Below are 16262 nucleotides of genomic sequence, written 5' to 3' on the forward strand. Positions count from 1 at the left end.
GAGGAGTTAATAAGGGGCGAACAAGGTATTTTTGTTGTTAACGAAACCCGGATCCGGCGACAAGATAATTTCCAAATAATGCAATGCGATACAATTGTCTAAAAAGGAGAATGCAGATTACATTGAGAAGAAATGGGAGAATGAGGTATGGGTAATAATTTCACGGGAAAGTTGTAAGAAAATATGCCAGCTACAGTAGTTTTCAACTGTGTCAAACGTGGCGAGAATTTTGCTGGAAAAACATTGTAAGGTTTTTTTTTGTTTGTTTTTTTTAATCAAACCAATTCAAAAATGGCAGTAGGGTAACAGAGATGTGTGCTGGAGACTTTGTGGCTCTAATGGGGCCAACCACTTCCATGTCTTTTGGGATTGCCCGGTAATAAAACCATACTGGGTGAGGGTTCACAAGCATATCAAAAAAGGTGTTATGTGTAGACATTCCATTTAACTGTGAGATTGTGTATTTGAGCAATTTATTGTGGGGCACATGGAACAATGATGATAAAAAGCTCTTAGCTATGTTGTTGGCGGCCAGCAAAAAAGTGATCATGAGGAAGTGGTTGACTAAAGAATGTTCCCACTATAGAAGCATGGATTGAAATCGTCCGTAAGATTTACATTATGGAAAGGGTATCTTTTTCCCTTAAAGTGGCACAAGACAAGTTCTATAGGATCTGGAGTAAATGGACTGAGAAACCAGTTCACACGAAAAAATTAATAATTCTTCCTAGGAAATTGAGGAAAGGCACCAAAATCAAACCCTGTTTTATTTTCTGTGTCCATCCACATTAACTGTTTTGTTTTGGAAGGAAAATGCTATTATGTCTGTACTGCCTGCGATGGAGATTTGCCTATCCAAATAAAAAAGAATTTCAAAATAAGAAATATCAAAGGGTACACATTAGCTACGTACATTAAAGTGTATCTTTCTGTGCAATGGAGATTTGCCTTTCCAAATAAAAAAGAATTTCAAAATAAGAAATATAAAAGGGTACACATTAGCTACACTACATTAAAGCGTATCTTTCTGTTTTAATATTTACAGCTAACATAGACCACAAACATTTAGTAGCAGATGCCCATTGAATAAAGAAATTGAACAGTTATTTGTATCCAACACGTGCTTTTATTTTTAACACAAGTTTCAAACCTGACTGTTGGCAAATTCAAACAATTTCCAAGACTAACTAAAAGGTATCTGGGAGAAAACAAATAATTTAAATTAAACATGGCAACTGGCAAATTTAACATTTCTCCCATTATAAAGATCAAGACCTGCCAATGCCATCATCTTGCTAAACATGTGGCAAATACAGCTCTATGACGGAGAAAACTTTAAGTGAATAATGTAGAACCACTAAATCAAGGGAAAGGGAGATTTATTAGGGCCTGAGCCTGAAGGTACTTCGGGCGAAGACCCTATTATGTTTGCTCGGCAGAGCAACACATTAGCAGCACTAAAAACACTAAAAACACACACTTAACAGTGTCCCAGCCCTCCCTAAACCCATGAGGCAACTCGGCCAGACCGCCCGGAGTCGGTTTTCACATACACACCCATTCAAAACCTGGTACTAGACTGTTCTTGCTGTCAATGAGCACGCGCATTATGCGCATAACACGCATAATCTAATTTCACCCCCTGAACATACATGAAATTCGCTGAAATTCGGCACAATTGTCCGGTCTGGCTAAACATTCACTAATCAAAAAGAAAAACACCACAAAAGTCTATAGCGCCACCTAGGGAGCCACACAACAAAAAGATAATTTTTTTATAATTTAGAGCGCTATAACTCCTTCCACGAAACTCCCACAAACATGGGACCAACACCGTTGGACTCATCAAGACGCAAAATTCATACACTCTGACCCCTCACCTATCTACAACACAATGTCCACTAATTGGACAAAACTGTCAAAATCAGGACTTTTTTTACTCCCCGAACAAAATCTATCTCCTCCTAGGCCGATAATGGCATCACTTCCAAACTTTCACACATTACTCTCCCAACTGTGCTGATTAAAAGTTGCTAAAGGTTTTTATATGAATTGCTCCGTTTGGATTTTATAAGCCCTCAAAGGGGGGGAGACACGTTTCACGCTTACAATGGAAGTCTATGGGGAGACCGTGTCCTCTCAGGGTACATACTGTCAAACAAATGCTTCTCACGTCTACACCATATATCCCACAGCTTTTAAAAACACACCACTGCATTCCTGACAAAAATCCCTACAAAAATATGGTATTAAGTGTCACTCTTGACCAACGTATGCCGACTTATTTCACTTTTCCACACTAAAATTCTGTTGATCCTCCTCTCTCTCCACTCTAGCACAGATCAAAGACAGAGCAGTGGGGGAGGGGTTCTTAAAGGGCCAGCTCTCAGCTCTGCTCTCAACTCTCTGCATCACACTCAGGCTTCTAACTCCTAAACTACAAGGCCCAGGGATTTGACCAAGACACTGTTGGATTCAGGCCGGTGTCAAGGACGCAGCAGCAGGCCGCGCAGGGGCTCAGGCCCTAACAACGCTGCTTGCAGCTTTAATTCATCCCAAAACTCCTTTAACGCCTCTCTTACTTCACGTTGTACAGTACCATTGAAATCCATTGTTTTTATTTCCAGAGCGTTCTTCTGTGCACCAAGCCCTGCAGCTACTTGGCTTGATTGATGAGGACAACTCAGATTTAGACGTATCTCACAATGATAATCCCATCCTGGATATAATTTACCAACCACCACCACAGGAGGAAAGCAGCAGTGAGGATGAGGGTTGTAGTAGTGACAATGAGGACCCCATTCCTGAGCCCACAGAGCACAGCAGAGGACGTACACGTCGCCGTGGTGCAGATAATGGTTAGTCAAGACCCAGTAGATTTGTGTTTATGTTATGTATTCTTTTTTGGAGGATTGGAGGCAGAATGCTTATTTACTTCTAAAGGGACAGAGAGTACAGGGAGAGGTTCATCCCACATTCCCAGACGTCGATGTCGAACTGTACCGATTGAGACTGAAGATGCAGAAGATGACTCTGAGGAGCCAACACCAGGACCAAGCCAAACCCCAAAAAATAAAAATGTAGAATCCAAACAAGGTAATTGTTATTATTTTAGCATGCCTTGAGGGTAAATCTTCAAATTTCATGTAAACGTCTACACAGATTCAAGTTTTTCTGCTTACATAGATAAAATGTAACTTACTGCAATAAATACTTTACATACTAATAAATATAAAAAATATAAAACTATTAATATAGAACTGTTTCAATAAATATAAAAATAAATACTATACATACTAAATACCATTTTATTCTGATTCTGGTTGTGCAGGACGTGGAATACGCTGGAAGGCTACTCCATTGACGCCAAACCTTGCAGAGTATCAGCATCAGGAGGAAAGTGATCTGGACAGAAATGGCTGGACCCCACTAGAGTAATTTGACCAGTACATCGATAGAGATCTGATGACACTGATTTCAACATGTTCTAATGCCATGTCACTGTCCTGGAGTGGGGACCCGCTCAACATGACAGTTGATGAGATCACTTTTTTGGTGCCTGTATTCTAATGTCCTGCATCCGAAACCCAACCATTAGGATGTATTGGTCCAAAGCCTTTAAAATCACTGCCATCACTGACAGATTCACGCGTGCCAGATTCTTCAAACTGAGGGGAGCAATAAAAGTGGTAATTGATGATGATGTGCCTGAAGATCTGAAGATGTCTGACAAATTCTGGAAGGTGAAGCCTTTTCTGGAGCGGACTCTGCGAGGCTGCAAGTCTCTGAATCGACCTGACTGCGCATCTATTGATGAGAAAATGATACCCTTCACGAGAGCCTGTCCGTACAGACAATATCTGCCAATGAAGCCCAACCCAGTTGGCATAAAGAACTTTGTGTGTGCTACAGCAGATGGCATTGTGCTTGACTTTGAGCTCTATTGAGGTACACAATCACTGATCAAGAAGGTCGAAGAACCCGAGGACCTGGGTTTGGGAAGCTTAGTCATCGAGCGTCTTTGTCAAACCCTGAAATCCGACACATAAGTGTATTGTGACCGGTTCTTCACCACCATCAAAGGTGCGCAACAAATGATTGAGAAGGAGCTGTACATAACTGGTACAATAATGAAGAACCGACTCGCTGGAGCAAACAAAAAGTTACCCAGTGACAAAGCCATGAAAAGCGCAGGAAGAGGTACCTCAGCAGAAGTGTCCGCTGAAGATGGAAAACTGTGTGTAGTCAAGCGGTACGACAACAAGCCTATATTGCTGATGTCTGTTGTTCACGGTACACTGCCTGAGGACACCTGCTAGCGCTGGGACAAGAAGTTGAAAAAATATGTCCCTGTTCCGCGACCAAGCATTGTCCGTGAGTACAACACCAAGATGGGTGGAGTTGACTTGATCGATAGAATGATCAGTTACTATCGCATGAGCACCCGTACTAAGAAGTGGACAATGCGGATGGTCATGCACTTCACGGATCTGGCTTTAGCCAACAGCTGGCTACTCTATCGCAAAGACCATGTAATAAGTGCTCGACCAAATCCGACCCATCCAGTTCCTTGAGTTCCGTATGGAAGTGGCAAGGATCCTCTTGGCCCAGCATCACGGTGCAGATGCTGACCTATCGGAACAATCAGAGGAAGAAGGTGCACAACAAGGGGTAAAATGTCATGTGACAGAGGTGCCCCATGTCTCGGTCCGCAGGAGGGCTAATGCCCACCTCCCAGAGATGATGGGCCTGAAGAATGCCATGCGCTGCAGACAACCAGGCTGCACTGGAAGAACCAGAGTGCGCTGTGTGACCTGCAAAGTGTTCTTGTGCATGCAAACCGAACGCAACTGTTACTCAGTCTTTCACACATAGGTGATGGCAGTGTGATGTCAGAGATTCTGTGAAGGTCATCAGGTGACCCCAGGGCCTCCGTAAGCAGGCTGGGTCCTTCTGTCCTCAATGTTCGCACCCATACACATATCCTTTTTTTTACATTATGAATACATTTCACAGACTGTGACTGTCAAAAAGGGGCAGCATTTTTATTTATTTTGTTCATGTTGTTTTCACTCTGATATTCAAAACATATTCAAAAATATGTGTGTATGTGTTCAACGTGGAAATAAAGAGTTTTTCATTCTATAACACAATGGTGATTTAACTGGGTTTTATGGAAACTCTTTTCGCTTTTCCACACTACAATTCTGTTGATCCTCCTCTCTCCACTCTAGCACAGATCAGAGACAGTGCAGTCGAGGAGGGGTTCTTTAAGGGTCAGCTGTCAGCTCTGCTCTCACTCTCTGATCAGACTCAGGCTTCTAACTCCTAAACTACAAGGCCCAGGGATTTGACCAAGACACTGTTGGATTCAGGCCGGTGTCAAGGACGCAGCCGCAGGCCGTGCAGGGGCTCAGGGGCTCAGGCCCTAACAACGCTGCTTGCAGCTTTAATTCATCCCAAAACTCCTTTAACGCCTCTCTTACTTCAAGTTCTTACACAGGAACACCAGCATGTTCACTTTGCTAGGTTTCAACCACATTCCCTGACGCGCTAAAGAGTCTCTCAAAGGGTGAACTAGTGGCTGCAGAGTTGCGTTTGCTAAACTCACAGAAATGGACAGTCGCTGCAATCCTTTGATGTTTTGCGGACTCTGTGTTGTCGGCTGATTCACGCATTGGCTGTCTTTGAATTGTTTGTGCAGTTTTTTGTGGTGGTGTTTCAGGTGTTGATGAAGATTGGTCATGTTTCCCCTTGTAGGTGCCACGACCGCCCCACATGTTTTACACAGTACCTGGGCTCGTACAACGTCGTCTTGTTTGAACCCAAAATAGCTCCAAATGAGTGAGGAGCTATTTTTTTTTTGCCATTAGGTCCACCTCATTTCCCTCGTGCTCACTAGTTTTCCCTGCATCTTCAGCCATCATCCACATAACACGCTTGCCCTCAGCTTCACTAGCTTGCTATTGTCGGCTATCACCACACGCTGTATGTAGCTGACACCACACTACCAATTACTGTCATAGGCCAAACGGGCAGCTAATTTAACAACGTCGCATATGATTGGTTTATTTTCGCAGCATGTGAAAATGAACTTCTCATTGTGGGCACATGACTTTTGCAATGTGTTAATCGCACATTTTGATATCTCGATGACAATTAAAATTAGATCAATCGCTCAGCCCTAACACATCTCTCTCTCTCTCTCTCTCCATACATACTATACACACACACACACACACACACACACTAGACCTGTCAGTCGATTAAAAAAATTCATCTGATTAATCGCATGGTTGTCCATAGTTAACTCACGATTAATCACATTTTTTTATCTGTTCTAAATCTACCTTAAACTGATATTTTTCATTTTTTTAATTAATCATGTCAACATGGGAGTAGGCAAATACCGTAAATTCCGGACGATAGAGCACACCGTTATGTAAGCCGCAGATGCTTATTTTAGGGAAAAAAATCAACTTTGTACACCTATAAGCCACACCGGTAAATAAGCCGCGGTGCACAGTGGAAACACCTCGGCCGCCCATTCTCTGCGTGTTGACCCAGTCTTCCAGAGCGTTTTCAAGTTCGGGCCATCTGCTATTATGACCTCTGAAAGCTTTTGTAGTCTTTTTGCATTGGGTGAGTTCGTAATGTTGCCACCTCCAGCGTCTCACCATCGATTCGTTTATGCCAAACTTACGTGCTGCAGCTTTATTTCCATCTTTAACCGCCAGATTGATTGCCTTTAACTTGAAAGCTGCATCATAAGCATTCCTTCTTCTGCTCTCCATCTTGAAGGTGAGTACAAATGACTGAAAATATCATGTGATGCTCTTTTTACACTGCACCGCGGCATGGACTGGACACTCCAAGTACAGTACTTAAGGAAATTACCATAACATTTGGCCTGGAATTTCCCTAAGTACGGTACTTGGAGCTACCATCAGGAACAATAGGGAATTACTGCCCGCTGCCGCTGCCCGCTACACCCCAGGGTGAATGTAAAATCCTCATATAAGACGCACCGGAGTATAAGCCGCAGGGCATGAAGCGTCGAAAAAAAGTCACGGCTTATAGTCCAGAATTTACGGTAGTTGCTTTCTGCAAATGCAGCACCTTCAGTGTTGAAGAAATATAGTAAAACAAAACCATAGATCCATTATCCATCCATTTTCTTCCGCTTATTCCTATTAAGGGTCGCTGGGGGGCTGGAGCCTATCCCAGTGGCTACGGGTGAGAGGTGGGGTACACCCTGGACAGGTCACCGGTCCATTGCAGGGCCAACACATATAGACAGACAACCATTCACACTCACATTCATACCTATGGCCAATTTAGAGTATCCAATTAACCTAGTCCCCAATTGCATGTCTTTGGACTGTGGGAGGAAGCCTGAGTACCCAGAGAGAACCCACACAGGCACAGCGAAAACATGCAAACTCCACACAGAAAAGCCCCGGACTTGAACCTGGAACTTTCTTGCTGTGAGGTGACAGTGCTAACCAATGCACCACTGTGGTGCCCTAAATGCTATCACCTTGAGTTAATTTCAACAATATATTGTTAAATAGACAAATTCGCATAAAAAAGTATTATAATATAAAGCATAATTTATTTTAAATACATAAAATATTGATCTGAAAAGGCTGTCCAATTAAGGCCATGCTCTAGTATAAATACATTTAATAAGCAGTTAATGTTACCTGTATTCTTTCAGGAAAAACTCAAACATCAATGCATGTTTTCTCAAGAAGAGTACTTTGTAGTTTGGCCCCAGTATCTGTAAGAAGGCACAGAGAGAAGGTGCAATAAAAGGTCATTTGTTGTGGTCATGTTTGGTTAAAATGTGAAGAGTTGCAGTTGGAAAATTGTATGCGGAGGTCTATGTGGAGACCTTGGTGAATAAAGGTGGAGAGAATTTGTTTCAAAGCTTTTTTTTGAATGTCTATTTGTCACGTAATACACATTATCAATTTTCACTAGGGATGCCCTGACAAAATTTTGTTTGCTAACGCCCATCTTCTATGATGTCAACTGATGGTTAATACTGATCTTTTTGGCTTGTCACGAAGAGGTGAAGCCCTGTCATGTGAACTGTCAGTGACTGACTGAATGAATGACCAGCTAAGTTGAAAAGCACCTGACTAGCATCTACAGTGAAGACTTCTGTGTCTGCTACTGGCAACAAGGCATGTAAGGAGAAGGGAATTTGTATTCATGTCCTTGAACCGAAGTGGCTCTGAGATGAGGGATATTTTTTTCTTTTTCTGTTAACTTTTACATCTGTTGGATTTTACAAACTGAAATCCTAGAAGCTGAATGTTCCAATGTTTAGCTTGCCAGCTGCTTAAAGGTCCTGTGCATATCTTATATTAAGAGCCATCCTGAGTGATCTGATCAAAAGTGATTAACCTTAATACCAAGCACGGACAAATTAAGTGCATCCTGAGGTCTAGACACTGAAATCACATTTAGAGGTTGGCCACGATGCAAACAAAACAGATATAATGCAAATTAAAAAGGACAAAATGTACAAAAAAAATATATAAAGCAATGAAGCAGTCTAAATCTTTAATTGGTCAGGGTCAAAAGGGACCATTATCACTGATGGAAAAGCAGCATTTCTTTTGGAAAAATTTATTAATGTTTCAATGTGACTCTACTCAATGTATTATATTTATAGTCTGCCATTTAGAGTCAGGTACAATAAAGAGTTAATTTTGCTTACACACAGCGACATTAGTGCTTTGGACTCATCGCCCGTCAAAGGCTGCTACTGTATGTAGCAAGCACTGCTAATGCAACTTGCCACTTTTCATTAATGCCAGCTTTTGTAAAACGTGGAAAATAAGATGATGGCAGAACAAAGATGGGTCGAGTGCACAACACTTGTTGTCAGATATTTAGCAAGGAGTCGGTTCCACTCTACATAGAGAATAGGTGACCCCTATCAAACTTCTGAATTCTTATCAAATGTTAATAAAATCAATCGTTTTTGGAAAAGCTTAGGAGATGTTTGGTGTAGAATTTTTGGGCCAAAAAGACAGCAAAACTTGCATTTTTGTAGCAACCTTAAACTCTTAAGACGATGAGCCTGTTTCAATCATAATTACATTTTTATATTATTTATACAAGTACATGTTGAACATTTAAAACTGAATTCCAGGATAAATGGATACTGGTATCCAGTGATGGCATTATTACCTTTTTTGAGTAAAAAAAAAAAAAAAAAAACCTTTCAGGAGCAAACCCAAGCAAGCATTTGCCCCAAGCTATATTTCCAATAAGTAGTTGAAGCTCAACTATTCTTTCCGATGTATATAATTAGCCTATTACAGCCATTAGATAATCAGTAATCATCAGTTGATGGGTGATGCCGATTACAAAATACCGTTAATATGGTGATTTTCTTAGAAATTACGTCCTTGTGTATCCAGTAGAGTGCACGCCAACTCATCTTATGTCACACTCCAAAGCAACCCCAAAGAGTGACAGTGAAGTAGTGTACGGGGCTGAAAAGCCAATAGTGCATATGTACTAAAACCGAGCAGTTTGCCTCAATGGTAAGTTCATAATAACTGGTTTGTGAAATAAAAGAAAAATAAAAAATTAAACAAGTTTTCCATGATCATTGTGTCTGTTATGCTTTAGCTTGCTTACATATCATGTCATGCTCGATTGATAATATAACTAAAGAAAGTTAGGATAACCTCGCTTAAATAATTGCGAACCTTTTTTAAGTATTTGACCGCGTCAGTCATGGCACCGTGAATGATGTAACAATAACGGTACAGTACCTCAAAGTAATATCACACTCACTCAGGCAGCTGGATGCTACCAGACCAGATAAGACTGGATAAAGCTTCGCTAATAGGATAATGCTTCCTCGCCACGTTAAAACCATTGGGCTGCATTTATTTTCAACAGCACGTGGACTGTGTTCTTTTTTTTTTAACTTATGGCGTTGAGGAGAAAAAAATTTCTGATCGGAAGTTATAACTTCATGGGGGAAAGAAAGTGTGAACGCACATTGAGAGGGCATCCGTGAGGTGCATTTCAAATCATGTTTTACCAGAAACTTTTATATTGCCGTTTATCCACCTACCTCTTACCTACAGATATACACTTACTGGTGTGCATTACATTGCACAGTGTGTAAGTGGTCAGTAACAGGCCTGCCATGCATCCTATTTTCATAAATGTATTACTTTGTAAAATGCTGACACTGTCAGAGAGACTTCTTTATGTTTACAGAGATGATAGCTGGTGTTGCCCTTTGATTTAAATCTTTGTAATAAGCGTTTGGAACTATATTTAAGCTATCAAAAGCACATATTTTGAATTAAAAACTTAAGAATCATGATAAAAGTCAAGATTGTGATACTTTTATGAAATAAATTGAAACAACTATATTTTTGCCATATTGTCTAACCCTACTCTACAGCAGTAAATCTCGAGAAGGTGAATCTGAAAAGTCAAATCCAGAAGACATTTCTGTGCTGAGAAACATCAGAAAACAATGTTTCTATCAGAAACGGCTGCAGGAGTTTACTTGACTTAGACAACACCACTATGAACTGCAGATTTTGCTCCAAACATGGTCCAAAACAAGTTTTAAAAAAAATTGCCAATGCACTTGGCAGCAAACAGTTTAAACATGACATACTCCTGAAGCACAACAGCAGCCTGAGGGTTATGTTTTTCTTTGCGTTGCAAGTGGCCATCTAGCAACTGAAAGGTCGCTGGTTTGATCCTCACCTCTGCCGGTGACTATGTCCAAGTGACCTTAAGTATGCTCCTGATGTGTAGGGTGGCTTGCACAGCAGCCTCCACCATCAGTGTGTGAGTGTGTATAGCCCCTTTCACACTGCACCAAAAACACGGGTCAACGCAGGTTTTTCGGCACTCTGAAAGGGTCACCTCAACATTTCGACCCGCGTCGACCGACTCGGCAAGCGACCCGGGTGTTTAGCGGCTCGGCTCGGCTCGCTTGCAGTGTGAAAAAGGCAACCCACGTCGCCTTAGGTCTCACACGACCTTTCTGACGCATCCAGATTTTGTCACTATGCCATCTGTCAGGCTTCACCTGTAGTTTCTTCTGCTCCCTTCCAGACGAGCCAAAAACTCCCTCCTCCTTTGCTGCATTAGCACTCGGATATTTTCCAACCTGTGCCGACTTTGTATGCTTTGCAAAAGAGACAACATTGCAATGCACGCAACGACAACGCTAAGGTTCGACTCGGCGACATCCATGTTGTCGTTTGTTTACATCTCAGTGTTCCAGCGCACATTTATGTGAAATGATGACATTGTCAGCGCGATGACGTACCAGAGAGAAAAACACAGGCACGTAGCCCCCACCGCGGGAGTTCAGACGCGGGTCTTCTGGAAGCTTGAATGCGCCCGAATGCCGAGCAAACAAGGGTCCAAAAACCCAAGTTGACAAGTGTTTCTCAGTGTGAAAGGGGTGTATGACTGGGTAAATGAAACAACACTGTAAAATGCTTTCAGTGCAGCGAAGGTAAAAAAGCGCTATCTAAAAATGAGTTCATTTACATCTATGTCACATAAACTAATGCATTCAGGAGCTATCATAGAATTTCATGTTTAACATTAAAATAAAATATAAAGATAATTACATTCATATAATTTAGATAGCGATTGATAGAGAAATGGCGATCGATACAGCTATCTGGAAACCATCTCTAAAATAACAGTTCATTGTCTTTTTACTAGGGATTCACTGGTTGACCTGCCAGGGACTGGGATCAGATGGTTTTCAGGTTGACCAGCCTGACCAATCAGGGTCATGTGTTTTCAGTTCTTAACCAGTTACTAGTCTTGGTGCTGCTTCACCAGGAACAGACGGTGCATCATTTTTTTTTTAAAGAGCAGATCAAGCCAAACAGGAAATTTGACACATGAATGTCATAGTATATGGTCAATTTTCAAAATAAAACACCATTTGAAGTCCTTTGATCACAGGAACAGGCCCGAAAAGGGCACAATATAAACGCATACTCTACGTGCACATGACAAAAACACATAAATCCATTGACGAAGACAAAATAAGCAGAATCTGAGTAAGCCAACACAGCTGGTAGGTAGCTGGACATTGCAGCTGTGTGGAGGACCAACAAGCATGGCATCACAGCATTTTGCTGGGCAGCTGTGCCCAGTGGAAATTCTGGGTCAGTGTGGAAGTTGTTCACTGAGTAATGAGGACATAAAGCTTACATTTTCTGAAACCTGTAAGACCAAAAAAAAAACCATGGGGGAGCCATAACAAAGAACAAATCCAATCAGACACTTAAAACTCCATCACCCCATTGAGCCGGCCCAGTTTGAAGAAGAAAATAAACGGAAAGAGGCTAAAGTTAGTAAGCACAGCTCGTAGCCAAGAACTAGCCTCTGGTATCCTTCATTGGATGTTGCATTCAACTGCTTTTGTTTGATAAGTGAAAGATCTCAGACACAGCTGGATACACAGCAATTCATTTCATTATATTCCTTTCTTTCTTTCTTAGAGTTGTAAACAATCAAGTAAACAAGCTCACTTTGGGGGAAACTGTAAAAAGTTTTCACTGAAGTTGATTTCTATGGGTTTTTTATGTTCCATCAAGTATAGTTCAACAGAAAATCAGAATCAGAAAAAAATCTGTATTGGCAGATCCCACAAACAAAAACAAATTTGAGGTCAGAATCGGCAGAGAAAAATGCTATCGGTGCATTTCTACTATTTACGTACAACAGAGGTCATGTTAAGTGCTGCTGCCCTTTGGAATACATCTACCCATAATCACTAACTCTGGATTAAAAATCCAAGCTAAAAACCCCTAACTGCAAGCACAAAAGAAGTACTGGCAGGAAACACAACCAGTACCTTCAACATGTTGAGATGTCTTGATTACAAGCCTCAATACAATGACTATTACAGCTGTCTTAGTTTTTTGTATACCTTAAATCAAAGCGGCATTTCTCAAAATGTGTGGCAGGGGGGCACGGAGGCGTCCCGGGGGGGCACGGAGGCGTCCCGGGGGGGCACGGAGGCGTCCCGGGGGGGCACGGAGGCGTCCCGGGGGGCACGGAGGCATCCGGGGGGGCACGGAGGCGTCCCGGGGGGGCAAGTCACCCAATGTAGTTCCAACTCACCTTTCGCTTTGTTTATGGTTCCGCCGCAAAAAAAAAATGTAGACGTCCAAACATTAGTTCCCCCCCTCCCCTTTTCCCCCCGGTGAGGGGGAGGGGAACTAATGTTTGGACATCGGAATTTTTTTCGCAGCGGAACCAAAGCACGCTTTTAACCTCTTTCATAGCAACTGTTATCAGGTCTGTTTTTAAAATGGATATATGTGACAGGGATGAAACACATTTTGTTTCACTATTTTCTAGTTCTGAAAAACTAAAGGAATGTTTGTAATTTTCAATAGGTCAATAAAGTTAAACATGGCCTATTTTTTCCACAAAAAAAAATTGGTGTGGGGGGGAATGAAAATGTTTCTTCTTCCAAAGGGGGGAATGACAGAAAAAGTTTGAAAACCACTAAATTAAGGGCAAGCTCACTTCATTGAATAAATCAAATGCAACATGCAACATAATCCTCTCATTCATCACAGAGGTTGTTACAACCGTAATTCAAAATTGTGCTTATACAAAAACCATTACAAAGCAAACTGATAAACCAACAGAGTTGCATAATTTTTTAAACTGTCTTAGTCAGCCATCAACTCTGTGGATCTCTGGAAGCCATGTTAGGAGAAAAATGGCTGCCATGATTTATGACTTATTGAGAGAAACCATTTCAATCTCAGAAGACAACATTTCAGCTTGTGTTATTCATCAAAATACTTGTGTTAACCTTAGTTTTAATTGTTAATTCCTTCAGCATCTCTGAAAACCTGACGTAAATTAAACCATCTAAATAAAATCAAACTAAACTAGAGATAATTGCATAATTGATCAATCAATTGTAATACTATAAAACCTAAAGTGACTTGAGATGAGGTACATGTAAATAGGGCTTGAATATTACTATACTGGAGACAGGTGAGCAACCCAAGACTCACGCCATAAGATAAATGATGCTTGTAGGGCAAAAGTTGCAATTGTCTCCACGTGCCGTATCAGTAGCCTCACTAAACCAACACCGAAACAACGCGGAAATACGGTAACTCGCAGCCTTTCAATAATAATGCTATATCTTAATAGAATTCTTTTTCACTTTTCCGAGTTAGTTAGTCGCGTAAGTTTAGAGAAGGCAAGTGAACGCTTTCATTAGTAGGAGCATTACAGGCTGTAAACAAACATAAGCATGGGGCTTCAAGTAATTTAACCTAAAAGAATTGTAGTTACTAACATCTCTATATGAGAAACAACAATAAATCATTCACAATCATGTTTGTCTTTGGACTTTGACGACCAGTTATTTTACACCTAAATAAAGCCCCCACCCACGCGAAGATATTTAAAGTTACGGAAAATCTGTAATACCTTACTATGAACTCGATGGAAGTTCCAGCTGTGTTCCATTGACGACCGACATCATTATTAGGAGACGAAGCGAGGAAAATTCAAAAAGCAAGAAGATTTGCCTTCTCCCTCTTCTCTCTGTTGAACCACAGCGTCGGCGGCCATGACAGTCCATCCGGGTATTGCTTGTACTCTTGACACACACGTAGAAGCGGATGAATATGTATTACATGTCAAATACTAAACTAGTACCAATAATTACATTTTTTTCAAAGTGAACACAAATAAAACAAGTTTCTATTAACTGCAAATGCACTCCGTTTAACAAGAGTTTCATTATAATCGATCAGAGTAATCGCAGCGTCAGCCCTATTTCACTCTCATGCGTGTGATACAAAGTGGAAGGAGAGAAACGAGCAGCAATGGCGGATATACGCCATTTCCTTCCAAGTGCTCTACATGTCGGATGTCAGCCATTAATGTGAACACGAGATATATATATATATATATATATATATATATATATATATATATATATATATATATATATATTATACGTTATACTAATATTGCATGAAGCATGAAACATTGTCAGTTTACCAAAAGCTGCCATACCATTGAAGACATCAATCTGTCCTGTCATGTCCATTTGAATGTAACATTTATAAATGTTATAAATGGATTAAGCAAACCAGATTTGCAGTGCAAGCAAGGTAGCTTCAGTTTTAATCCTGCAGTTTTTCTTTCTGAGTATTAGTTTTTGGTAATACTTAATACAATTAGTTTTTGTCTCTTTCATTTGGCTAGAATTGATTTCCAAACCACTATTTTATTTTATTTATTTTCCTTGCCACACAGAGGAACAGGATATCAATTTCAACATTTTTCACTGGAATACCTATAATTGCTGATGACCATGTTTATTGGGTACATTTTCAAGAGTAATAACATCAAGAGTTTCTGTAATGACAATACTTACAATTTTTTTCAGTGAGCCTCAACCTCAACATGCCGTTGGATTCATATTTACTTTAAACAGACTTTCATTTTTTTTTATGACGGTACAGCATATTTTAGAGCAAGACTGTAGATAACCACTTTACAAAATGTAAAATCCATCCATCCATTTTCTTCAGCTTATTCCTATTAAGGGTCGCTGGGGGGGGCTGGAGCCTATCCCAGTGGCTACAGGCAAGAGTTGGGGTACACCCCAGACAGGTCGCCAGTCCATCGCAAGGCCAACACATATAGACAAACAACCATTCACATTCACAGTCATACCTGCGGTCAATTTAGAGTATCCAATTAGCCTAGTCCCCAATTGCATGTCTTTGGACAGTGGAAAGAAGCCAGAGTACCCGGAGAGAACCCACACAGGCACAGGGAGAACATGCAAACTCCACACAGAAAGATCCCATGCCCGTGTCAAGACTCAAACCCAGAACCTTCTTGCTGTGAGGCAACAGTGCTAACCACTGCACCACCGTGCAGCCCCAAAATATAAAATATGAGATACAATTGTTAAATATCACATATAAAATATGAAGCAATAGAACATATTTCTCCCTAATATCCTCCTGTCACTCTGCCTTAGCTGCCAAAGATGTGCTTTGTTTTCTGAGGGTTTCAGGCCCACTTGTTGCTAAAGCTCGCTGGCCAGCTGGGAAGCCTCCTGGTGAACACAGGTCGAACAAACTTTACCTTCGAGCCTTAAGGAGATAAATTGATGACCTAGAGTCAAGTGCCAGTGTGGTTTATGGAGTTTCCCGACAGTCAGATAGAGATGCTTG

At 41.0% G+C, this 16262-nt stretch overlaps 1 protein-coding gene across 4 annotated transcripts in view; it reads right to left on the reverse strand.

The window, feature by feature from the left end:
• Window positions 1-14848, reverse strand: part of LOC147239089 (zinc finger protein 518A) — a 43144-nt gene extending 28296 nt beyond the window's left edge. The window contains exons 1-2 of one of the 4 annotated variants that reach the window (XM_086195693.1): window positions 14499-14848; window positions 7707-7783 (exon numbers count right to left, since the gene is read on the reverse strand). Coding sequence is in view for 1 of the 4 variants with exons in the window: in XM_086195690.1 (XP_086051816.1) it covers window positions 14499-14532 (34 nt within the window). In the remaining 3 variants the exon portion in view is untranslated. Of the gene's footprint in view, window positions 1-7706; window positions 7784-14493 lie in introns of all 4 variants that reach the window. The other 3 variants (XM_086195691.1, XM_086195690.1, XM_086195692.1) reach the window with 3 other exon arrangements.
• Window positions 14849-16262: the final 1414 nt, after the last annotated feature.

Source organism: Aulostomus chinensis, chromosome 23 (assembly GCF_037954235.1).
Source record: "Aulostomus chinensis isolate RoL2024-O1b breed Wild chromosome 23, RoL_Achi_v1.0, whole genome shotgun sequence".
Taxonomy (NCBI): Eukaryota; Metazoa; Chordata; class Actinopteri; order Syngnathiformes; family Aulostomidae; genus Aulostomus; species Aulostomus chinensis.